This window comes from Pundamilia nyererei, unplaced genomic scaffold, assembly GCF_000239375.1.
Source record: "Pundamilia nyererei isolate P.nyererei 1_Seehausen unplaced genomic scaffold, PunNye1.0 scaffold00008, whole genome shotgun sequence".
Classification (NCBI taxonomy): Eukaryota; Metazoa; Chordata; class Actinopteri; order Cichliformes; family Cichlidae; genus Pundamilia; species Pundamilia nyererei.
In genome coordinates, this window is record NW_005187409.1 from 1,848,555 (window position 1) to 1,875,738 (window position 27,184).

The 27,184-nt window shown below is 40.2% G+C and overlaps 1 protein-coding gene across 1 annotated transcript in view; it reads left to right on the plus strand.

The window, feature by feature from the left end:
• The window catches only part of diaph2 (diaphanous-related formin 2), a 357,023-nt gene that overhangs the window by 287,697 nt on the left and 42,142 nt on the right, over nt 1-27,184 (plus strand). Inside the window, exons 25-28 of the mRNA XM_013908245.1 lie at nt 4,127-4,291; nt 11,268-11,403; nt 23,613-23,705; nt 25,513-25,578. Coding sequence (XP_013763699.1) covers nt 4,127-4,291; nt 11,268-11,403; nt 23,613-23,705; nt 25,513-25,578 — 460 coding nt within the window. The remainder of the gene's footprint in view (nt 1-4,126; nt 4,292-11,267; nt 11,404-23,612; nt 23,706-25,512; nt 25,579-27,184) is intronic.

Below are 27,184 nucleotides of genomic sequence, written 5' to 3' on the forward strand. Positions count from 1 at the left end.
CAAATAGTTTACTCATTCATTAATTTATTAAGGAACAACCTTCTCTCTCTCACTCTCTCTGTCTGCCCTGCCTCTGCTCTCAATTCCTTCATCCCTTTCTCATCCCGTTCTCGCTCTCAACATGATGGGTTATGTCCAGTCAGTGGGCAGCCTTGGTGTAATTTGGCCCACAGGGGCTGTTGGCAGTAGGTGTGGGGATAAAGGGAGCAGGGATAGTGGGGTTTGGAGAAAAGCAGGCTTAGCGTGGGGCCTTGGATGGAAGGGCCAGCAAGCAAAAGCATTAAATAAACATTAATGGAACTAGGTTACAAGAGATTTATTAAGGAGGCTTTTTGGGGCCCCACTGTAGGGTTTTATGCAGCACTTTAATAATTCTCTCATGCACACAGGTAAACAAAGCAGGTAATTTATTGCCATCCTCATAGGTGGCCATTGTAAAAACTGTCTTAACTTTGTTTTTGCCCACAAATGGATTTGTCTATTTCTTTGGGATTTATCATGACATTGAATTGAGTTTGGCTCCAAAAAGCCTTTTTAACATCTAGGGTAAGTCTGACTTGGATATGATTTTGATGTTACGTTATGGTGATGAAAACAAGCGGACTTAATCACAGCTTACTGATGTTAAATGTGGCCTTTTTGGCATGCCATGCACTGATTAAACACAGTAATGAGGACACTGTACTAGGACAAAGACAGAATTTTGAAATTGTACAAGGGCAGGTTGGGTTTTGGTAAAGAGAAAGAGAATTTAAAACCTACAGTAAAGCAATGCTTTGCACTGACACCACACTTCGTATCTTACGTCGTGTAAACCAGCACCATCAGTTATGATAGTCAGAAACTTGTGTTGCTATGTAAGCCAGGGGTTTGCGACCAGCTGCTATTTTGCAAGCTCCGTTTAGACTAAATATGTTTATCTTTCAAATATATCAGCTTCACTTAGTTTTTAGTGTTTAACCACATGAAATAAAGACTTGTAAAAAAGTTCAAAACTGACAAGATGTACCACTACAGAGTGGCAATTTAAGAAAAAAATCTAACCTGTCAAACTACATAAACTCCACATTTGTAACATTGAGCCCTCAAGCAGGCGCAGTTGTCCTGTTCTGTGTTGATGAGGTTTAGTCTTCAGGAAGCGCAGGCAGTGGCCCTTTGAGGACAACTAGAAGAGGAGAGCAAAGACTGACGAACAGGGTCAGGGCAACCAAAGGCTGCATGCTGCTTTACCTTGAGACCCATCCCCTCTGCTCCCTGCTCTGCTTCAAGCCAAAGTGACTGGAATACCAGACACAGTTCAGACTACATACTTCTGAAAGTTTTCTCTAAGTAAAGGAGAAAGAAAGAACTGCTTGTTTGAGTGAGGGAATTTAATGGAGAGAATATGATGGGGAAATGTAAAAAGAGAATTATAAAGGGAATGTGTTTGATTGAGACAGTGGTGGACAGGAAGAAAGTAAAGGAGACGGATCAAGAAAAAATGTATCTTTACAGAGGAGAGAGAATAAAGGCTGCAATGACTGTGAGAAAGTAAGGGAAAGAAAATAGTAACAGGCATCCTGACAGAAAGACATTCAAAGAATGGCATTGCGACTGTGTAGTGTGTGTGTGCGTGTGTGTGTGTGTGTGTGTGTGTGTGTCTATTTGCCTGTTCATTCCGTTTCTGTATGCGTGTTGGATGAAGGCTCTACCATACCGGTTGTGTTGCTGCAGGATAGTGTGCGTCAGGCTCCATCAATATGACATGTCTTTGATGTGGAAATACAAGGAGCAAAACCCCAGCCAGCCTCAGTCCAGTCCCCAGTGGGGCACATCTACCACAGTGCATGTGCATACATGAGTATTTGAGTGAGCGAAAACAGAGAGAGGGGAGAAAAGTAGAGAAAAGGAAATGCAGAGAGCCACAAGCCACAACAAGCACTACACATAACCACTGTCTCAGTGCTTAACTGCCATTCTGCAATGAGGCAACAGTTGTGACCTGAACATTTTCAGAACCAAAGGGACTGTGCACTCAGTCGTCAATACTGTGGAATCAATATTGTATGCAAAGTAAGTTAATAAGCATATCTGTGCCGCTGTCGAATGATAAGGTGTCGTGATGCTTTTTGCACCAAAACTGACACATTGATTTGGAACGAGTCTCATTCTTGTTTGCACTTCATAAATAGTAATATAAATATTTCACATTTGTACATTTTCACAATTATTATTTTATAATTGTTAGAATTGGAGGTTGTTAATATATCCCAGTCTGGCAATCAACAGTGACTATATTGGTGTTTTTGGATGAAGTGCCACCACTTGGTAGACTGGACCTTTTAAAGAAGAGAAGGGAGGATAGTGTTTAGACTTTATGAAACAAATGCAGCTCCTACACTGAATAGATATATTACTTTGGCAAGGTTTTACGATTACATTTATCTATCAGACCTTCATGTCGAATGAAGGGGAGGTGTATAAAAGACGATATAAAAGCAGTCTGGGAGAAACAAGGGGGTAAATCACAAACAGGAATAAAGACAAGGAGGAGGAAAGAAAAGGAGGAGCTTGCTATGAACCTGGACTGTGCCATTTCTGCTGTGTGTTTGCGAGCAATGGCTTCGAAGGTCCAAATCGAACCAGACAGGTCTGTCATATACACAACTATTTTACTAGAATTCAACTTGTATCCTACTTTACTGCTAAAAAAATGTTTTTGGATTTGTGTTTGACCCTTTGATGGCTTCTGGGGGCATGGTAGAGAGAGTTTAAGATTCACTATCCTTTTGTAGCTTGCCAACTTTACCAACTTCTGAATACCTGAGTGGAATATAGCTGTAACAGCTACATGCAGCACAGGGGAAATGGCCTTCAGCATGGGAGTGTCTCTAAAACCAAGTGCAGATATGTCTATGCCAATTCTCTCATTTCATTCTCTAGTCGTTTAAGTGGGTTGATGAAATGTAATTCATATAAAACTCCAATAAAAATTCAATAAAAACACAGAAATTTGGTATTAAAATCTTTTTCAGGAAAGGTTTTATAGCCAGCCTTGTATTGTAATGATGAAGGCTGCTAGCATGTTCAAATACAGTGTGGCTACACTGTAACATGAGTACAGGTTTTTGCTAACTGTAGCTGGGACCTCGCCATCAAAAATAAACTTTTTCTACTCAGCTCTTCTGTCGCCTGAGGCTGGGGACTGATGTAGTGATTTGTGCTGCTCAGTGCAGCCAACAACAGAGCAGTTTCCGCGCTTACCTCTTTGCCTTGACATAATGCTAGGAGTTCCTGCAATTGCAAGAACAAAAAGGCACACCTCAAGCCATTTAGCTTCGTGCCACTGCAGATGTGACAGATACAAAAATAGCCTCTTAAGAAAGAAGATGGAACTGATTGAAGGCACAGCAGGTGTCAGACACCACCGCCTGTGTACTGAAACTAGTACTACTCGAGTTTCTATAGTGTTTTTTTCTCCATACTTGACTGCTTGCTAGCATGTACTTGCATGTCTGTAAATGTTGGTAGATATGTGTATTTTGTGTCGTCCTCATCTCACCTGGACTACGTGAGTCTCCGAGTGTCCAAGTGCAGTCTCTATGAGAGGTCAATGGCTGCTGCGATAATGCTTAACTGATGCTGGCTGTCAATAGTCATTCACCAGGAGAAAAGTGCTCCGCCTGTTCAGTAAATTACACAGTGCGACGTGAGCTGTGAGGTTCAAAACAACCTGACCCCACTGTTGTTGTGAGAAACAATAGAACAATGACTGCAATCAGCTTTTCCAGCAACCATCTGTGTCATGCTGCTGACTACAAAACACCTTTCCATTACTCCAGGGCTGCAGCTATTAGCTCACCATGCCATTGACTCCAAAGTGAGATGGAGAGGTTATTGTAATGCCACATTAGATTGTCTCTGACCCTTCTTTATCTAGTATTTTGTTTTGCTGACCTTGGCATAGGTGGGCTTTTTGAATGCTTGTGAAAGTGATCATTTTTCACAATGACTTGTTTTTCTAGAGATCAACACGCTTGTGAGATGTGAGATTATATTGGAGATTATTACAATAGCTTTTTGAATATGCTTTGTGTATGTTTGAGACATGTCTTTCTCCTTTTTTCCTTGACTCTCTGCTTCTCACGGCTTCAGCAAGAGTTCCAGGGAGCAGTATGAAAAATTGTCCACCATGCACAAGAACATGCAGAAGCTGTATGAAAATATAGGCAGTTATTTTGCCTTTGACCCCCACTCGGTCAGTGTGGAAGAATTCTTCGGAGAACTGGCCAACTTCCGCATGCTCTTCATGGTAAGTGCAAACTTTCTGATTTTTTGTACACGAACACGTTCCTTCAAAGTAGGCACGTACGTTGACTAACACAAGCCCCCACCCACACGTGCGCATACTTTCGCACACGCTTACTTGCACACACTGGGTGTCAGTGAATTGAGAACAGAGGTTGTGTATTACACATGCACACATTTTCATCAAACTTCCAGGGTCCTGACAGGTGGTGAAAACTTGTGCGAAAATTACACTGCTGCACTTTCATGGATGCACTTGAATAGAAAAAGGGGACGCCGATTATGTCGTATCGCACTTCCATTAGTTTGAAGGACTTTGGAAGGATATACAAAAGAGAAATATCAAAATCTAAGCAGAAGAGGCTGAGGTAGTCATTAGTAATGGACCAGCTCTGAAAGCAAATTTTCCATAATGCACCTCAACAGCATCTCAACCCTTCCTGTCAGGTAAATGCTTACAGCTTTCAAACTCTACACTGTTAGTCCATAACTCAGACTTCTTCTGCTTATAATTTTTCCTCATGTTTTCAATTGCAACAACTCCAAAGACATCACTATGGTCTTACCTCGGTTATTTTGGCAGATTTGGTACATCTTCAAAGCCAAAAAAGAAATTATGAAACTTTAATCATTACGTGAACAACGATGGTGAAATAATATCCGTCATCTGATAATCTGTCAAGATTTTCTGATGTTTCTGAGTCACTTTTCTGAATATTTCTTTAATGTTTATTCAAGATATTTGGGTTTGGTGAACAACATGTTAATAAACAGGAGAATTACTGTCACGCCATGTTTGATTTACCTGTCTTTGTTCTGAACCTCATTTTCAGAAATGAGGCCGATTGTTTTTTTTTTAACACCCAATATTTAACATTTAACATGTCGATTTTTAGGAAAAAGAGCAGATAAATGTAAACTTTCTCTTCATGTCAAACGTCCTTGACTTGAGAACTGGAAGAAAGCGTCCTAAGTTACAAAGAAAAAATAAAACAGGTCAATCAAAGCAAGACTACTAATAAAAGAAGCACCAACAAGCTTCATAACCTGGTAAACAGTGTCATTTACATATTTATTCTTTCACATATATGTAAATACAATAAAATATATATCTTTCCACTGATTATAAAGTATGTTTTGTCTGCAATAAAAAGTATATATATCATATACGATATCTGAGAAATGCGATGAGAAAGGTTTGAGGTTCACTAAATGTGACGTAGCATTTTAAATTGGATTAAGGGAAATAAAAAAACAGCCTCTGCTACTTACAGCAGTGAATAAAGGGCAAGAGAGATTAGTGTGTAAGAGGCAATATTAATGATAAGATAAACATCCTCTGTTAAGTAGTCTGTTAAACATTCATTCAAGCGTCTGTGGTTTTCCACCTTGAACAGTTTAGTCATCCCTACCGGCAATGCCCCGAAAGCTCCTGGTGTCAGGATGATGACACCGTGTCCAGACGGCACACCCTCAGTCTTCACCATCTATTAATGTGAATGACAAGGTCCCCTTGTCTGAATCCTTTCCTCTCTTTTCTCTGATCCCCATTTGAAACCAACTTTTCATTCCCGCTGATCAAAGTGCACAACCATACAACATAACGCTCCCTTGAGGATTCCAGAGTTGCATGTCTCTAAAAGAAGCATCCACCCAAGAAAATAAATTATTCTCTCAAGCAAATAGCTGCAGATGAATATTTTATTACTGATTTAAACTTTCCTTCTATGGTTAAGGGGAGGGAAATGACTGGGATATAGTTTTGTGAAATGGGGGCGGGATTATAAGTTAATATATTCATATAACAACAATCCTTTAATCACCATATTTTTCAGATATTATTTATAGTTTTTGGCTTTTCAGCTCTGCTGACAGGAATGCTAATCTCATCTGCTCGCAGAGCACAAGAAATCAATGCTTGTTTATACTTTTATTTCTCTTACCCTGTGAGAACAACTGCGCTAGCTTCTTTTCAGCACAGCGAAAGCTTCTTCTTAGCTTTTCTTGTCAGTGAAGCAATTTTAGGGAGATACCTGCATCATGTTATTTATCTTTGAAAAGGTTGACCTGCATCAGCCGCTGCTGATTTGTTCCAACTGGCAGTTTAGATGAAAGTTGGGACTCTTTGTCATTCAAGTAAATGTAACTTCTTAATATGCCTGGTGTGTCTCACACTCTTATTTCAATATTGAGACATTGCATTGTTTGACTTTCTTCCGTCTGTGTTGCATTGCCTTGTGCAATGCATTCACATCACAAAGCATCTGCAGTATTAAAGAATTCCATTGCAATACAGTCACCCTAAATTGCTTTTGCTAAAAAGCTAGGGCTTAATGCACCCGACCGACATGAGGCATTTGAGTAAACGCATTGACAGACAGTCCTCACAGAACTGAATGTAACTGATAAGAGAATCCATTAACTCGATTTCCCTTCTGTTTCATTCTCTTTTTCTCCCTCGCTCCTGTCCCATTCTCTCTTTTTTCCTGTGGCCAATGAATTATTATTTGATTTCAGTACATGGACTCAGTATTCCAAGAGTCCAACAATTTGTTAATTTAATGCTGCTGCCATATTCTGAAATTGAGTATGAGTGAAATGCAATCGCAGGGTCTTTATACGTAATCCTGACCAGGAGCATGGGGATGAGGATTTTTTCATTAATGAGTTATCAAAGCACAGCAGATGGGCTGGGATGAACTAACAGTCTTCCTTGTTAATTGAGTGACTTTCTAATAAGACCAAAAGACCCAAACTGGGTTCACAAAGTAGCGAGATAGAGCATCTAAGAGATTAGAATGATGGTTTCTGTGTCTGTGTGGGGGTGGATCCGTCCACTTCTTAGCCCGCATGATATTTCTAAAGCTCCCTAATTCCTTCACAATATGAGAAATGATCATAATCAAGCTGATGATGCTAAAGATGACGCTCTGGCAAAGACTGAGCTCTACCTTCTTGCTGAATCACTGTCACATTTCCTCAGGATGCTTCTAGTGGTGCACAGTCATTAAATTCTTTGCACCAGATTTTAGAGGTCACCTATCAATATGGGAATACATGTATACTGCAGAGCAGAAGTCTCACAATCTGTAACCTATAACTTCTTGAAGACATTTCCCCAACATCCTGGCACACAGTGTAACAGATGGCTAATAAACACATTTGCTGCTTAAAGCCCAGGCGTTGTAGTGTTTGTAAAATTCAAATGAGATATAGCAGTGACACTCTCTGTGTGAGATCACTGGTGCGACTGAGCAGTTGGAAATACTTATTGCTCCCTCATTGGACTGGCAAACCTGTATGCATGGGAGGGGAACCATGCTGTGGGAGATGTATTGTGTTGTAAAGGGTCAAGGAAGAACAGCAAACACATTTCATGAATTATTGAAAGAACGGACCTGGAAAGGGAAAAGTCTGCGTGGCCTCGTTGGTGGGTTGGACGTGGATGTTCCACAGCATTCAGTTTCAAGCCAAGTATAGAGAGAAGAGTACCTACAATCTCCATCGCAAACACACTGAGTGTGGCACGCACTCTCATCTCGTGGCCTCTGTGAGCCTCGGTGCTGCAGTGTGCTGCTTCAGTGGTGATGTTGTCAATCATACTTGAAGATGCTATTTTACAAAACCACATTTTGTTTTGTCTCTCGGTTTAAACATCCATCCAGAGCACAGCCAGGGCCCATAAATGCAGGGTTTTACAGCTTTATTTAAGGGTTGTGGGGTTAAATTGTCGCTATAAAAGATAACAGTCGTTGCGGTGGATACTCAAAGGCCAGTTTTTAAGCTAAATGTATTTTCTCGAAGAGCATTTCCATTTCGTTTGTGAACAAAAACCTCCCGTGCTCAATAGAAATATCATTTGCCCACCAGCAAACTCAGTAAAAATATACCGGCTGCTGTTTTTGCTTTATGTGTTGCAACATTTGAATTTGAAAAGTCTCTGCTCAATTAAATGAGAAATTTGCTGCACCTTGACTAAAATTAGATTTGCACTTAGATTTGCTGTGTGTCACAGGTGGTCAGGTAATATAATCCATCAATGTGATTTGCGCTGGCACTTTGCAGCCACCTTGGATCAGGTATTTTGAAGACCCACTACAATCACAGGCCACTTCATTAGTTACACCTTTTTTGTGGCATAGATTACTAAAGGTGCTGTAAACAAGCAGCATTATGTGACTCAGCTGTTCCAACACATCTCAAATATGGTCTGTTGGTTTGAGATCTGGAACCAAGTGTGGACTTGGCCTGTTGTAGCCCATCTGCTTCAAGGTTCACTATGCTCTTCATTCAGAGATGATCGTCTGCATGCCTTTGTGATAATGTGTGCTTATTTGTGTTACTGTTGCATTCCTCTCACCTAGAAGCAGTTTCGGCCATTCTCCTCTGACCTCTGGCATCAACAAGACATTTTTACTGAAAAAACTGCTGCTCACTGGATATTTTCTCTTTTCTGTACTACTCTCTGTACGGCCTAGAGGGGGTTGTGTAAGAAAATCCCAGAAGATCATCAGTTTCTGAAATAGTCAGTACCAAGAACCTTGCCACATTCAAAGTCACTTTTTCAAAATAATCTTTCTTCCAGATTGAGATTCTCACTTTGAAATTAAGCAGATTGTCTTGACCATGTCTACATGCCTAAATGCACCGAGATGCTGCCACAGGATTGGTTAATTAGATATTTGGGCTAACAAGCGGTTGAACAGGTGTGCCGTATGGAGTGGCCTTTGTGTATATAAATGATTGGAGTGTGAGCCCCTGGACTAATTTCTGTGGAATCAGCAACATTAAAAAATCAAGGTTAAAGAAAAACAAACAAAAAAGAAAGCATTAACAGACTGGGGACTTGCAACAAGGTAACATTCAGGTTATGGATATAGTAAGATAGAAAAGTCATTACTCGTTTTGTATACAGTGTTGTAGTGTAACACGCATCAGTAACACAGAGGTTAATGAATCTTATATATTGTTTAGCTCATTAAGTAACAGAACGATGTCTTTTTTTTTATTTAAATTTTTTAAAAATGTAATAAATAATTAAACTCTTGTGCGACTAATTATAGTAATGAGCATCACCTAGAGACCAATGCCATGGCCAAAAATAAACATTTTCATGGTTACTTCAAATTACATTGTTACTTGTACTTTGATCTTGAGCAGTCGAAAGTGCTTTGGAGACCAACTGCAACGCATGTGCTTTCATAACTTAGTCTTCAGAATTTATAAACAATATCTAAGCATTTCAAGAGGAACCCGAATTCTTGCCTTACGTGTTATATGGGTTTAAATCAGGTTGTCTGTATGAGGTGTGTTTTTGTTAAGCAGATCTCACGATGATGATGGTTTCCCCTCCTGTGTCTTCTTACGATACGGAGCTGCCAAGAAAATGAGACTTGATACAATCAGTCGCTGCCAGTGGCAAAATTGGGGTGGCCAAAGAGAATGGTAGAGCGAACACATATTCGGTGCTATGGTAATTAGTCGTGCTGTTTGATTAGAGCAACATGATTATGTTGCATAATCATGTTTACAGTCAGAATTAGTTGTTTGTTTAAAATAAGTTTTGCCGACAGGATTTTTTATGCAATCTGCATAATTTACAGCAACTAATGCTGTAAGTGTCGAGCATTACAATGACAGTATCCCCAAAATGAATCTTGTCAGCGGACGATGACAAACATTTTGAACATTTTGAACTCAAATAATCTCTTATTTGAGCAAAAAGTCGAGTGTTTTACTAAATATATACCCATGCACTGCCTTACTAACTCCAAATAGCAACATAGTGTTCGGACTAGTTTGTGTATCTGTTTCATTTGCACAGCTTGAATGCGATGATGATAAAATATTGGTTGAAATGTGAGTGTTTACAAATCTTTTTCAGCCACAGAAAGATAATTTAACTTGGTCCATTTTCAAAATGCAGTTAATACTAACACTCTCCCCTATTTTTTAAATTACTTTCTTTTATTCTATTACGACTTCATTATTACAACACCCCTTTACCCCTCTTTGTCCCTCTATCTCTCTCTTGCTCTCTCTCGTTGCCCTTGTCATCTAACAAGGAGACAGTGACAATGAGGGCTTGTGTCCTTGGACATGGAGAAAGGCTCTGCTATTGACTGGCATGATGAGCTGCTTTTTCCTTGTTCCTTTCCCACAATCCCCATAATCCCCCTGTCTTAGCTGCCAACACGACACACACATCAGGACCACAGGGGCATTAGATGGGGGGCCTACTGTCGCCACTTATTATATCAGTGCACAGACAGGGCCATGCCTTCACTTACGGATGCACACACACATGCATGAGGGGAACACCACAATAAGCAGGAGCGCAAAAATGGCTTTCACCATAGGCACATATGCATGTATATGTATACATACAGCATAACCGTTCCCACGTGCACACCCACCTACAATGGGTCCTGTGCAGGGCTGCACCACAGACCTGAAATGAGACAACTTTTTTCTTCAAAGGTCACTTGGTTGCATCTGATTCTCTGTTGGCACAAGAACAAACTGACACATTTGTAAAGGCTGAATACGTACTGTTGATTATCTCTCTTTCTCTGACTCCTGACATTTCAGCTGGCCACGAAGTAGGCCAAAGATGATATCTTTTTCCCTCCTCAGAGACCATCACATTTCTGCTACACTTTTTAATGTTGCGGCATGTCCATACAACCATATTGATGTCTTTTTCATAACAAATGAGCTTGTGATAAGAAAACTTTGTAAGTCTAGCAGTTGAATGTTTGTGGCCCCACACATAAAGTATGATATGCTGTTTTGTTTTTGTTTTGTTTTCCCAGCAGTTTATCTGTAACTATCAAACTTTCCTCTGAGTAGAATTTCCTAATGACATGCTGCTGCTTCTGAACACTATACAGTAGTGAATATGCTTAAAAAAGTGGTTGTGGCAGGAGCCAAATTCTGATTTTATCTGTGTTTGTGTCTCTGTGCGTGTGTCTCATCAGGAAGCAGTGAAGGAGAACCACAAGAAAAGGGAGATGGAGGAGAAGATCAAGAGAGCCAAGCTGGCGAAGGAGAAGGCAGAGCGTGAGAAGCAGGAGCGCCAGCAGAAGAAGAAGCAGCTGATTGACATGAACAAAGGTATGCCACTTCTCCCCATGCCGCCACCGAGCCGGAGATAGGAGAACTCGGAGGACGAGAACAGGAGGATGGGAGGGGATTTCGTGGAAATCTGCTTCACATAGATTTGAACTGAAGGAAGAGGATAGTGTGTAGGAGGAGCAGAACTTATCTGTCTTAGCTATGAAGGAATTCTATATTTACTTTGATACCTAGCACAACGTTTCCAAACAAAACAGAGGTTATGTTTACACGTTACGTCAAGTTTCGTCCATGTATGTAGAGAGACATATTTTTTCGTAAAGGACACACATGTGTAATGTTATACATATTGCACATAGTGTATATCCTTCAGTTTTGTTACCAGCTTCCATCGGGATACGAAAGAGATTGAAAGCTGTGCACGACATATAGAAAAGGCTAAAGCTTGTTCTCCAGAAGGCACGTCCAACATGATTGTGGTCATTTTATTAGTCCATTGGCCCATTTATCCATTGGTCTTGTCGAAGCAATGGGCTGTTTTCAGGCGGCATGTTACATTTAATGTTGCAAATAGCTAGAATTAGACTGTGTCCTCAAGCAATGCCAGTAAGCCGTGTATTGATCAATGAAAGTCACAGTTGTTCACACATGAAAAATAATAGTGACAGAGCTGGGTGCCTGTGTGTAGTTATGCCAATGACACTGAGAAGATATTTCAAGCCTGGAGGGGCTTTGTGAGCAGTCAGTGTGTTCTTTTCTTCTTCTTTTTTTTCTTCTTTTCTTGCACAAATTGACTGGGATTTTCACAATTTACCAACTTCTAAATGTCAGCACCAGGCAGAGACCTCTCTGTAGCTCAGCCATATTGGGAAATGTGACAAGACAGTTCTCAGTATGCCACAAACTCTCCAAGATAATTGATGCATGCTGCATTTTCTTTTTCCTAAGCAGTGACCTCTCTGAAAGCCTCACTTTTAATAATCCAACATGTCTGAGCTGAGGGAGCCTGTCTACCCCTCTCTCTCATTCTGGCTAACCAGATGGAGAAGGATAGAGAAGTAGGTATGATATTAAATATTTCTGCCAGAGCAGATTTTGATCTCAGTTTCTGAATGCCATAATATGACTCGTATGAATAAAACATAAGGATGACATGGGCAACGTTGCCTGCGGCCTTGGAGATAGTGGGGATTGTGCACCAGCAGCACCAGCACCTAGCTCGTTGGACTCTTGCGATAACAATGACCTTTGAAATTATGAAATATGCACTTTAAAATTCAAGTTGTATCAAGCCCGAGCTGTATTTTTTTCTTATGAGAAGGTTTTTACCTACACGGGCTTTAAATGTTCATATTTTTGAGTACTAACTTCTGCCTATGTGGAATGTAATCAGAGGAAGATCGATCAAATGCAGAGATTTTTAAATGTACTCTGTGAATGAGAATCTGAACTTCAGCCAGAAGCAGGTTGGAGGTTACAGCAGCTTGGTGGTTTGTGCTTCTGTTTTCTCTTAGCTTCCCTTTAAGCTGTGTGGTTTGAACACACATTGCAGGATATTTGGTGCTTTCACGTCTTACTTTTTCCCTCCATTTCTCTCCAGTTAACAGCTTTGGCTTAAGATTCTTGGCTTTCTTCTCCAATCCTGTTCTCCAATTCTACATGTGCTACCGAATTAGTTATTTTCACATCACTATTTCAGCCTGAGCGTCAGCAATGTTTCCAGTGATGGATCGTTTAATACCTTTAATACACCTTTAATTAATTATGTCTGAAAATAATTTAGTGTTTCCGAAGGTTGAAAGGCTAGAATTCTAATAGTCGTGTCTTTATTGTATACTAAATTTGTTTGTAGGCTAAATAGATAGATGGAAGGGAGAGAGAGCGAGAGACAATGAGATCAAATATAAATAAATTTAGATTGCAAATCCATTAACATAAGCAGCTAGAGTAAACATATGGCTGTTGCATTATGAGAATTATGCTCAGGTCATTGTCTTATCTGTTTTATGGATTTACAGATTTTCTCATTTTGTTGCTTAAGAGAGTCTTTGATGGATCATAGTATTCAGTTTAATGCCATTTCAAGAGGCTATTTTTGAGAAGGGATAGATTTGATGTCATTTCACAAATTGCAACCTAATCCTCTTCGCTTGCAAATGATTAAGAACGAAATACATATTTAATGGGAGTTTAATTCATTTAGCTTGTGCCAGGATGGCACCAGGGTGGGGGAGGGTTGACGGACAAATGCAGTAGGACAATCATTTCCCCCCCCCCCGAAAAATCCCATTTCCTAGTTGATAAAACTTGCGATTATGCTCTCTCTACGTTCAGTGACACACACACTTCGTCAACAAGCGTGATTGATAGATGAGACAAGCGCTGAACACGTTTTCTTTGTGAAGTATTAGAAATCCTAACGTAGGAAATTGCTTATGAAATCATTACCCAGTCACCCCATTTGTTTTAATTTGCTCTAAGTGGATTTCCATATTCTCTTCAACTGACCAGATGTTCAACATTTACTAAATCACTTTACTTCACTGGAAATAACTGTTGAACACTGTAGAATAAATCCAAACTAATGGTTCTGTCTAAAACACGAGAAGATGGCTCAGCGCAGCAGGATATTTTTTATTGCAGCATATGAAACAATGTCACAAACAGCATGCTGAGTGTGTCAAGTGCCCAAGCATGGTAGAGCATCTGGACTTTACTTCTCTAAGGCATTTGTGAAGAGTAGCAGACCCCTTTGGCTGCTTGCTCGGCTGGCATCTCTGAGGTCAGTGCCCCCGTCTGGGGCAAGTGTCTGAACCCACATGTCAACTGTATACCCCAGTCAAATTCACTAAGCTTTGAACAGAGCCGGGAAGCACACATGCTTCTTTGAGCCCAATTCAGCTTGGCATAAGGCACATAAAAGGAAATAAACACGCAACCAGAAAAAAGTAATAAGTCAAACATTTTATTTAGTCCATGAGAAATTTGTTTTCTTTTTTTGTCTATTTTTCTCAGAAAAAGATACAAAACCAAACCTAATCTAGGTTCTGTGTAAACGTTCCCTTCGCGACGTGAACATCTAAAAATAACTGTCAACCTGAAGAATATAAAGCTTTAAAGCATACTGGTTATAACTTTCGAAGTTCACATTACCTTTTATGAGTGTACCAACTGCCTGCTAACTCAGTTGGAAACACAATGAAATGTTATCCAACTTTATTACTTTACTAATTGCGGATCTCAAAAGAAAAATATTTGAATGGAAAACTATATTTCAGTAAAATCAGTTCTTATAATTGTACTACAGGGTATTACTAAACGCAGTGGCTGCACAGATGCTGTTTTTATGATTACGTTTTACTTGCAAAGGGATCATTGTTTTAGAGACAGAATTAGAGCCCACCCAGCGTCAGTCCATTGCAACAGCTGGAAGACACACTGACAGAATGTGGATCCATACATTTGGTCGCTCACTGGGATTTTTACAGCAGATAAATATGTTTAGGCAAAATGTTTGTGTTTGGGATGACACATAGTGTATTCATCTTCGTATTTTTTCACAAAACATCTGGTTGAGGTTGACTATGTGACATTTTCTCTGTCTTTAAAAATCCCAGAGCCAAGCTTCAAACCAACAGACATTAAGCAACATTTCCAATAATTCAAGGCCTGCTGTGTAAAATATAGTTTGTTGTTCATTTTAATGTAATTGTAATTATGTAATTATTACGTGTTCTTTATGCTACAGTTTCTATTTATCCAACCTCATTATCTTGTATATAAGGAGTATATGCAATGTATATAAGATAAATTAGACACAGTGTAACATTTAAACGTGCAATCAACATGACATACATGTAACTTTACACATACATTAGAATGTATTGGAATGTGAATCAAATTTACCCTCTTATGAACATGTTGTCATAATAGTGCTTGTTAAGTTATTTCTTCTTCTTTTTTAGCAAAGAATTTATTTTTCTGAAAAGCAAGTGTCAATTATTGTGGCATGCTAAATTAAAATTACATATTTCTCTGCAGCTGGCTGGCTGGTTGTGGCCGGCAGAGCCCTGTCAGGAATGACAGCAGTAGAGATGCAGATTGATGGTTTTGTGTGACACTGACAGCTGCCGGTAGGCCAGTGCATACTTGCTTTGCAGCCATGCCAGCCAGGTGATCATAGTCAGGGATTGACAAGCGGCAGTGGGTTGGACAGGTTGGCTGTCTAGGTATGCATGTGGCTCCACAGCACAGCAGACATGGCAAACAATATTACCAGGGGAGATAGCTTATAGAGACACGGAGGTCAAAACCCAGGGGAAAAAATATATATACTTCTGAGACATATTCTCTCTTTTCCTCACCTTAGCTTAGAAAATGAAGCCAGTTTTAGAGCACTGAAACTGACCTTCTTGTTTGATATATAATATGACAAACAACGATAGACCTTTCAGAATTCAACAGTGTATATAAAACCTGTTTTTCCACAAACAAATAATATCTCCGAAAGACCAGCCATGCCTTCCTTGTCTAGTTATAGATTTGTGATTTCTGATAACTTATGAAAATGAAATCTCTTGCTACATTTGCATGTGGATGTAAGTGCAGTGTAATGCCAAACTTTGAGGAAATTGTTTTTTCTTTGTCCTTGCATGTAAGCTGTCTCAATTTAGAGTGCAAAAAGTGCAAGCCATCATCTGAAACTTCTGCATATGGACCGGTGAATTCTGCTATTACCCTGAAAGACAGGAACAAGGGCACCAGGATTATCTGCTGTCATAGACCTATTCTAATAAATTACAGCATGTTAGATTGTGCTGTATCTCCAGTAAGAATCGGGGTCTGCCTCAAGGAGATGATGGCACAGAGATTATAGAGGACTGCGTTTCAGTGCTCTTGGCCCAAATAGAATAAACTGAAATATGTAGGGAAAAAAGGCATGCAAGGATTAAATACACTTTGTTGAAAAATGCCATTTTGCAAATGAAAGTAATACAATAAAATAGTCATCCACTAAATTCCCCGACTTTGATATTTCCAGTACATCTCTAAAATTAAACCACAGCATATTAAAGTGACCCTCGTGCTTTATGGGGAAGCTTTTAGTATTTCATGATAAATACCCCACTCATTAGCAATTAAAGGCAGCATGGGAATAGTTTTTATCTGTCTGCATTTTGCATCACTTTTTCAAGGTGAACTGGTGTATTTTCTGATATTCTTTAGTATTAGGAGAAATGCAAACAAAAACAAAAAGTGTGTTATTTATGTAAGTTTAGGAAGCTCATCTCTAATCACTGTCATTTCTGACTTTGTTTCCTTCTGTACGGATGGAACATTCCTTCTTGCAGTATTCTCTCTCCCATTGCTTTCAGAAATATTCTTCTTCTGCTTGGTGAAATCAGCTCCGGCACAGTTGAATCTCATTAATTTGTGGGTGGTTCAAGTGTCTGATCATTTCCCCTCCCAGATCTGGACCTCACCAGTCACTTTACAGTCAATCAAACCTAATTACCCTCACTACAAAGACCGTCAAATCCATTTAGCTTCCCCAGGCAGCACCGCCTTTCACTGATGTGAACAGCCCATGTGGGGTTTGGTTCAGATGTTATCTTGATCTGGATTCCAAAACTGCATCCACTATCCAAATATGCCACTCACCAAAAATAAAGACTCTACTCTGTGCAGGATGGATGAAATCCACAATCTTTAGAGCAGCTGAGTATTCTTCCACTGGCTATTTGGCAATGCATTAATCTTACCTGATCTTTTAACTGACCCTGGTTTTTCGCGGCGAGGTTTTTATAAACACATATGTACTTTTTTACCATTCAGGCAAGATTCCATTGATTGTACTTTTCGTTAGAAACTGCCATCAGAACCTGTCATGTTGATGTAGCACCAATATTTTAGATTTCTTGTCCATGTTTCCGAAAAGCACAGTCAAAGTCGGCATTGTTCACTTGTTTATGTTTTAGAGATTTGAGGTTTAAACCAAACCGCATTACACCTCCTCCATCATTGCTGCAGGTAGCATTGCACAATAAAATTCCCTCTCAAGGACCCAGCCTTGAGACACTAAAATGTTAAGCCGAAATCTTTGCATGGACTTTTTCACAAGCACTATGCCAGCTGAATGTTTGTAAAGATAATGACCTAAGAGTTATACGCACTGCGGCTTTTGACAATAGCTAAACAGCAGCTTTTTGCTGTGATAGCTGATGAGTAGACAATGACACAAGAAAAGTGTTGCATGAGGTGAAACAGAAACAGTACTGAAGATAAGCTTGTCCCCACCAAGACCACAGAGTAGGATCACTTAACAGGGAAAGTTTGGTTTATAGAAGACACCATTAAAGTATGTATAGACCTTATTGTATATGGCCTGCTGCGAGCTCACTTCAAAAGATTCATGTGGGTCAGTCACTACCATAATGTTGTTAAATTAAGCAGAACCTCATTAATGGAAAAAGGGCAATAGTGGTCTTCTCTGATGTGAGGACAGGCATGGCCCTGCTGGCACCCTGACACGATGACCCCATGTGGCTCATCTAAACTGTGTCATCTTAACATCTGTCAGTGCTGGGTTGGAGCTGTTGTTTGTGTGTTGGTGTTACTGGCCAAACTAGCCAAAAGCAATGGATAGATGGTGATAGCAGTATGCTAACTTGGGTGGCCTGCAGGCAGTAGAAGCAAATGATAGCAGAGGAAACAGAGTGTGGTGATGACTATGTTGAAAGCATTTCTCTTCCCCCCTTCCCATTTCCCAGTGTCCCCTCCCTACTGTTTCTCACTCGGGGCCTAGCAGCATCCATCCAGATGGAGGGTTTATTTTTGTTTTTGTTTGTTTACTTATTCATGCATCCAGCTATTCGGGGCATCGCTAGGGCTTTCGTTCCACCACAGAATGCAAATCGCCACGGCGGCTAATCCACTTTCATCTCTCCCTTGTCGACATCCAACTTCTTTGCACGTTTCCTCCAGTCTCTCGTAGTCAGGGCAGTCATCCTTTCAGTGTGTGAGATCAAGCCTGCAGTGACCAGGCCAGCCTACCAATATTTCTCTGTACTTTATGCATGTCAGCACAATGCACCGTTCACCTTCCACCCACCTTTAGTAACTGCGAGACGTTTTTCTGGATCTGAGTGTCTTCCTTACTTACTTTCCCCTGACCCTGGCGCCAAACAGGACCTCACAGCACAAGTTAAGTAGTAGCAAGACTGGCATTCCTTCTGGAACGGAGAGTTGTGGGAGCATCCCTAATTGAGTTAGAGAGGACATGAGTGGCTTTGCTCATTTAGTTGTTACAGTAAAACAGTCCAGACCAATCAGCAGGCAGATTTTTCTTTTGCCGGTTTACCCTTCAATTCCCATTCGTCCTCCTTTCTTTTTTCATTCTTCATTCAAGTGGAACTAGGAAGCTTGCACACACTTATTAAAGACTACGGCCATTCTGAAAAGTTTCTCAGATTATTGTGCCAAAGCTTTCGTCACGGGCAGCGATACTGCAGGGATATGGTAACAAAAAAGGGTCAAAACAAAAAGAAAGACATCTAACAGGTGCACGATTCCTCTCCTTTGGGCGTTTGTGTTCTCTGCGGCAGTAATGCTCTTTGTCTGCCCTCTGCTGTGGCAGGAGGGCAGGTGGGTGAGTAGAAGGGGTTACTGTGCTCAAAGCTAGCTAGTTAGAGAGCAGGCAGCAGGGCAGTGAGAGGAAGGGGGTGGTGAGTAATGCAGGTGGTTGCTGGCCGAGCCTGAATTCAGGTGTGAAAATAACACAAAACCAGGTGCATGCAAGTGAGACTGGAGAGATGAGATGAGATTAAAAGAAAGTGTGGTTGTTGCCTCTCCACCTGGCCATAAAGCAGAAACCCACCCCCCTCCACCGAGGCTTTTGTTTCACGGCTAATGGTCCAGGTTAATTGCACAGGTGACTTTCTGTGGGGGAACAGATGGGCTCAAATGTGTTCAAAAACAATCCCAGCAAGCAGAAAACAACTAAGAATGAGTTGTTCCTCTCCTCTTTATTCTTCCTTTCCCTTCTAATCTTGTCTACTAAAGTCATGAAGGGTGACTGCAGTGAGGTTAAACTCTCACTGTGTTCTTCTCTCACAGTGGGTTCAATTCATCAAGCACAAGGCCGGTAAGCTCTCATTAGATCTCATTACAGTGCAAATGAGCCTCAGGAATTTGCTAGTGGAAGGATAGTAGTGGATAATAGACAGCTCTCCTATGCCTTATGTTGAGAGACTTTGATTAGAGCAAAGTATTTTAAGTGAATAGAAATTTAGAGGATAGTGGAAAAAAAATACGATTGAATGAAATACATAAATAGCTTTTTTTGTTTTTGCTGACCAACCTGTCGTACTGGTGCATACGGGATATCATAATTTGCCATTATATTAGAAATCCATACTTGAAGCCAGAAGCTTTTTAGGATTCTAAGAATTATTTGTCTCTTTCCCCTCAATAAATCATGAAGGCAGCATGTGAGCCATCAGAAATTGATTTCTCAATTGATCCACTGTGGTTTTTCTCCCCAGAAAAAAAAACATGCAGGGGGTGACAGAAAGCAAATTGAATTTATGAACAGGCATTGTTGACACTCCTGTGTAATTATAGCAGTGCCATGCCTTTGGTGCATGGTACATGTTTCTCTTTCTCTTTTCTGTTTCGAATAATTATGCTTCGTCACGTTTTCAAGGTGACAGCTGCTCTTTTACATTGCAGTGCATATTTTGAGTGTTGTAGATGACTGATTCTAATTGGCCTAAGTTAAAAATAGATGTTTTTTTGTTTAGTTCGTGTACATTATGTAAGCTTTTTAGTTCTAATTGGTCATTGACTGACAAGTGTTCTGAAGGAGGCGTCGGTGATGCACTGGATTTCTGCAAAACTTGCAAGAACCATATCTCAGTTAATTCATCATGAGCAGCCACGTCTGAGTCTTTCTCCCTCTTCCTACCTTTACATTCCTCATGCTGCTTTTGTTAGTAGAACATATACTTGCTTGTGGCTATACTAATCTGCAATAAACATATTTATTTAGCTACTAAACAAATGTGAAACAGGAATTTGTATCACATGAAATGTGAGTCCAGGCTGCAGTGTATGTTTTAGAAGTGATTAAAAGTAAAAAAAAACCTAGCCACAAAGTTTTGAAGAAGGCTTTCACACCCTCGTGTCTTGCCTTGCTCCACTAGTCCATGTCAATAATCCCACCCCACCTCTTCACTTTGGTTCCCAGTGCTGCCTTCTGTGGGTGGACTTTGACTGTGTGTTCTTCCTGATCCTTCTTAATTCTTTCATTTGTTATCTTATGCTTACATAATAGTACACAATCAAGGATACGCTTGCAGTGTCTCTGCTCATCCTTTTCCTATCCCTCCCCTACCTCCCTTTACTATTATCAAAGTTAAAGTGCCCCTGGGATTGGTGAATGATACTTTTCTTACTGAAGGTACTTTTTTCTTAGTGAAATAATAATCTTACAAGTTTAGTTTTTATCCCAATCCTTCTGACACCGCATTGCTCTTTCTATCCCTCCTAATTATAAAATGTGATAGTGCTGCTTGTAAATATAAGAGCCAATCCCTAGAACTCAGTTACAGTTGGCTCAGCTTCTGGGGCCAGCTACTACCTGATATCCAGGTAAAGTGAGGTAAGCAGGATCAAAGAAAAAAAATGGAAACAGTAGATCATCTCTATCTGGGAGGTAAAGTTTCATAGCTTTGGTTGTGATCTTAAAGATTTAACTCTTTAAGAAAATACCTAAAAGTGCAAAAGCTGCCACCATGTTCCACACTTCCAGAAGCTTTAATAAGATCATTAAGGACCTCGGGGCTGTCTGTTAAGGTGTCCGCATAGGTGTTTCATCACTGGAAGGGTTTGTCAATGTCTTGGGTCTTAGCCCATCTTAACCCATTTAGAAAGCAATTTCCTGTGAGCAGAGGGGATCTTTCCTCTTGAGAAAGATCTGTGGGCATAAAAGGTTAGCTTTTCTGTAATTCCACACCATGCAGTGTACCAGAGCTGCTAATGAGAAGCAGATGAATATTTGCCTTAGGTTTAACAGCTCAAAATAAGATGAGTGAATTGCAGGAATAAGGCAGAAATATCTGCTTAAGTGGCCAATGTTACAGTAAGCAATGGAGAAAGTTTGCTTTGAGGATTAGTGGAATAAGTGTAGTCAAATAATGTGCAGTTTTCTCCCCGAATAAATGCTTACTTTGTCTTTGCAGATTTGTAGAATATATACACCATGTGTATGTGTTAATAAGTTCAGACAGTCTGAAGGCTCAGTTGGGAGAAGTTCTTGGTGAGGCAAAGACCTGCTCAAGTTTAAGCTTTGGACAGCTTAGGACATAGTTAATTGAACGCTGTGAAGTAACTGGGGAGAACGCTTCCCATTTTAGTCATTTTGGTTCTTTCTGTCTGCAGTCCTCTCCCTGAACCTCCGTCTTCTAGGGCTCCAAAGTCCTGGCCATTACAAATGATGAATTGTGCTACAGTTAAGCTAGAAGTAGGACGAATTGATCAAAGTGTCAGGTGCCCCCTGTGATGTTTAGGTCTCCACGAAGAAGGCAGTGAAGAAGGAGCTGTCAAAAAGTTTCTTGTACCACAGTGGTTGTAGATAAATGTTTACCTGCCACTTAACACGTTGTGTCAGACTCACAGTGTGTCCTTACTAGCCTACATAAGAACGAGTACCTAATGATCTTGGGATTTGATATAGTTATAGAGGCTGCAAGTTGTTCAACATATTGTTCTCCAGGTCCACAGGAGATGAAACCCATGCTCCCCCTTTTTAACCGACGAGCTTGCTATCTGAGGTGTAGTGCTGCAATTTGAGATAAGCACTACTTGGCGCAGCTTTGGTTTTGTTCTGATAAAGCTGGTCTAATTAAGCTTGATTTAATCAGGATTGCTTTTAAGCACAGCACACAGTTGGAACAGATACTTTGATTTCAAAGTAGCCCTTGGGAAGAACTTGAGGAAGAAAGAGAAGGAATGAGATAGAGAGTAAAATTAGTGAGTACGACTGAAGAGATGCTTTTTTTAAATTAGCATAAGACATGCTTCTATTCTTAGTTGTACTGTCTTCTTTTACTTCCATGAATGATTGCAGGTGGGATGGTTTATTGCTGAAGGACAATAACAAGAAACATGTACAGGTCGCACTCGCTTCCTCAAAGTATTTGTGTACCAATCCATGTCACTATGTTTTGTTCATAAATTCAATTTGCCTGAGTGTTGTGTACACACAAATAACGAAAGATTGATCATCCTAGGAGTTGGAAAAGTACCAGTTGTCTCCACTTATTTTTGAACATTTCCCTTCATCTGAGCGCAGTGCAGAAATAAGATGCCGGGACCCTGATGGTAAACACTGGGAAAGAGCTAGTTCACTCATATGCGCAAAAGAATTGATGACCGAGTCTTCAGCTCCACAATAACTCACCCTAATGATCCTAGTTTAAAATAATGTCTGTTCTGGACCAGAAAGATAAAAATGGTGCCCCTCTGACTCATTAGTATCAGGGCGTAAAGATAGATGACCCAGATATAGAACCTAAGCCTCTTTCTGAACCCAGTTTCCATTGAGTGGTATACTGCATGTGCACAGTATGTCCACAACTACTCATAGTCTTGGCCTTGTGGACATTTTAAGTGTCTTCTACCTGTCCCGTCAGCCATCCTGGCTGCCTCCACTCCTCTTATTTCGTGGATCCACACAACAGCTGGAATGGTGGACGAGGGGAATGTTTTTCGAAGGCCAGTCCCTGTGTCATTGACTAAACAAGACAGAGCGCTCGGGTATTGAGCGACTCCACACTAAATCTTTGTAAAGAGCACTTAGCTCCCCTGCGTTAGCCACAGAAAGAATATCTGTCAATGACCATCACCGGATGCTTTCATCCTGAGGCTCCTCTAAACTCTAAACTAAACTCTTAAGTGTATTTTCCTCCTCCCCAGCTGTTTACTGAAAAAAAGGCAGGCTTCGGTGACAGGCCTCTGTCTCAATGCTCTTGCACTTGCAGGGATTGTTTATAGCTTATTCAGGAATAAAGCACTATTTTATTGTGATATATGGTGACCTGTAGTCAGAGAGCACCCACAACACGATGCCTAAAATTGGAGCCATATAGTGTGTCATACAAGTGTGTCTGTAGTTATTATGCACTTTACTATGATAATGTACGAGCTGTAGCATAACATTTGTGCTTTTCTTATGTGCTTTCTCCCAGAGGGAGACGAAACCGGTGTGATGGATTCCCTGATGGAGGCTCTGCAGTCAGGGGCCGCCTTCCGTGATCGGCGAAAACGGACACCACGCAACGGTAAGACAGACTGCCGACTGACAAAATACTGTATTTAGGTGCCATTGTGCACTTTTTGTTGTTTCTGTCAGATTCACTTGTCAGCAGAAAAATACTTGTCCCTTTAAGTTGGTAATAGCTTTCTTGCAACACTGCTGTCTATCATTTAAATTAAACGTTTCTGTGAAAGTGCCGTTCATTCACCGCATGTACCCGTGTGCGACTGTTTCAAGGATTCATTGCACAGATACGGCATTGATGCATGTAGAAACATATGTACATATAAACAGGGGCACAGAAAAAAAAGGGAGGCATGTGTCCTGGTGTAGGTCATTAGAAATTTATTGCCCCTTTCCCATTCATGAAGCACTTAACAGTAGGGCCGAGGCTGATTTAGAGAAATCCTGGTGCTAATGTATTCCATTCTGCCATGATGAATAGGCCATGCCCAGAGGAGTACCACCTAGTAGGGGCGCAAGGGTCAATTGATATGCAAGTCAGAGCTCTGCAGAAGAGTCACAGGTGCTGCTGTCTTCACACTGGCAATCATATTAGGAAAAAAGAAAGGAGAAAAAAAGACAGTTGGCTGGAGTGGATGATTGTGCTGTAGATGTTGAAGAACAGTAAAACAAGGATATATTTTAAAGGCAGACCAGAAATTGTTTTGTTTATATCTAAAAAGTACATTTTAGGTTGTTTTTCCCCAATATTTACATTTACAGACATATTTGCAAATAAACTAATATTTGGTGCATGATTTTGTAATGCTTTATGATCTACTGTAATTGAATTAGAATCATCAATAGAATATTAAATATTGTTGGGTAAGTTTCGGATCATTCTTGTAATACAAAAGATGCAGTGAGTTCCTGTCGCATCTAGTCTCCCCTCAATCCAACATGCAAAGAAGCACTCTCCAGAAGGTGCATTTTCCTTCTGTACAGTCGATTGAAACCTCCTGCAGAGGTCATTAAATGAACAGTAAACACAACAATGGCTGAAGTGCTTGAAAAAAACGTTAAAAGCAGAACAGACAGGAGAGCAGAACAGCTGGAGTTTGTTTTTAGCCTAACACGACCTGTAGCTGCACTTCCTCTTTCTTGCATGCATAGCATTACCTTTCAGATTATCATGCAGGTTAGTTGTTGGATGAGTGCTCTACTTTAGTAGTGTCTGTCAGTGGTAGATATGAGCACCTGTCCCTGCAGTGCAAAGAGATGTCAAAATTAAAGTCATCAAAGAAAACAAAAACTGGAATCTGGAAATAGAATTAATTTTTTCTCATACTAAATAGGTATAAAAATCAGTTTGCATTTCACTGGAGTAACACTCTACCTATGTGACCCAACATCTCTCTGATTGCCCATCATCACCAGTCCGTCACAGAGAGACTGTAGGAGACAGCCAAAGCACGGGGACAGCATGCTTTCTCCAGACAGAACGGCCATGGCTGAGGTTTAATTTTTTAACTACGTTTTCCACATATAACAGACTATATAACAACAAACAAACACACCCACACTTTCTTCTTGTCTCAACAGCTATAATATTGCTCATCATTCTATAAACAAAACCTCCTCCATTCTTTGCCTGTAACGTTTTCATGCTATATTTCTGTTTGGGGGTTTGTTGTGAGCTGGTGTCTGAATGTTTGGGCAGGTGTGTTAGCAAACCTAAAGGACTTTTTGCCACACTATGGGAGTTCTTCTGCCAATATCTGAAATGTGTCACTTCTGATGCATCTTTGTCTGTTTCTCTTTTTCTTCATTTTTGCCTTCTCTATCTTCTTTTTTCTTTCTTTCCTTTTCCCCCCCAAACATTGTTACAGGTGATCAAAGCCCTACCAGTCCAGCCCCGTGGTGGTCGGGTGCTAATTATGGTAACAGAACTCTAGGTGTGTGTATTTAACTATCATTTTAACCCAAATACCACCTTTGCTGCACTTTTCCTGGCTGCATACCTTACACATCCTTCCTGTTAAACACTCAAGCTGAGCTGGTCTACAACATGCAGAGTCCTGTGCTGAGCATTTAACCGAGAAAAGATTGAAACTGTCAGAGTTAGAAGAGTTGCTGTCACCAAAAACATGTTTCAAAATGAAATAAAAATCACAGGACCTGTAAGAGAATATCATTTGCAGTGTCACATCAAGTGCATAAAATATCGATATACAATGTTATTTATATTATTGTTATTTATACACCATTTTTGCACCAGCATAGGTACAAATATCCCTAAGAAGTACAATACCAACCTGTATTATGTATATTAGAAGTAGAGATTAGAACCAAGACTTGCAAACAAACTAATCTCAGATAGAATCGGTAATTTTTAAAAACAAATACAGAAAATATTCTGTCATTCATAAGAATGTAAAAGTTGGAGCACATTTTCTTACTAGAATTAGTATTGTGTGATAAAAGGATCACATTAAACCATGCAGCAGGAGTAGAGTAGAAAATTGAACTGGACATTAATGATTTTAATGCTGGGTGACAGCGTGAATCTTACGCTCTGTCTTCAGAATCCATATGTAATTAAATGACTTAGCCTTGCATTAGCACCTCGATCCTTAATGCACCTCGTAAGATTAATGCAACCCCTAAACGTGGCCGCACTACTCGAAGGAAGTTGTCTCAGCACAGTTCCTGTCTTATGGAGCAGCTACAGTTGTCATCTAATTTCTGTGCTCTTCCTAAAAGCCTGTTGTCACAGCATGATAGCACTTCCTGTCTTCTAGTGATGTTGAGCCAATATTCTGATGGAGAGGTCTGTGGACCTCAGTGCTTTGGTCACTCACAAGGTTTTTGTGTATTACACCTACTTTTTCCCTGTATGTTTGGTAAATGTCAGGCTGATGCGCAGTAGCTCACAGTGTCCTTCTAAAGGATTCTTGCTTTTTATGCTCTGCAGGCTCCCTGTATTTTTGTTGTTATTGCTGCATGTCCAAGAACCTGATACTGTGCTTGTGGATGTATCTTAAAGGTGTCATGTTGCACTTTTTGTATGCTGGTTTGTTTGTTTTTTGTTCTTTAATCCAACAGTTATTTTGATATAACCTCTAAGTGGACATCTAAAGAGGTGAAAAAGTTTATATATGCCAAGTTAACACTTGATGTTTTTAAAGATCGTTAAACTCTTACATGGGAACAACCTTACGTAAAGTTAGGCTGGGCTCTGTGCACAACAACAGCTGTGAATGTGTTTAAACCCTGCTGTCCAGAGTGGAAGTACAGATTGGTAATACTAGAGCTCTCATATTAGCGCCACTATGTCTAATACTCCCAAGAACATTTGGTTGACAAAGGTTTTATTTGTTTCTATGTTGCATGAATTGATTTGGAACTGTTGAGTTTCTACAAGCCTGGCAGGGTCGTAGAAACCTAACCTTGTTCATTTTATTGTGAAAGCCACTTGGCCATGCCTGTGGTACTGAATAATGATGTTGTCACAAGCATGCCCCATATGAGTAATTTCTTTAAAGTATATTAGAGTCTTGT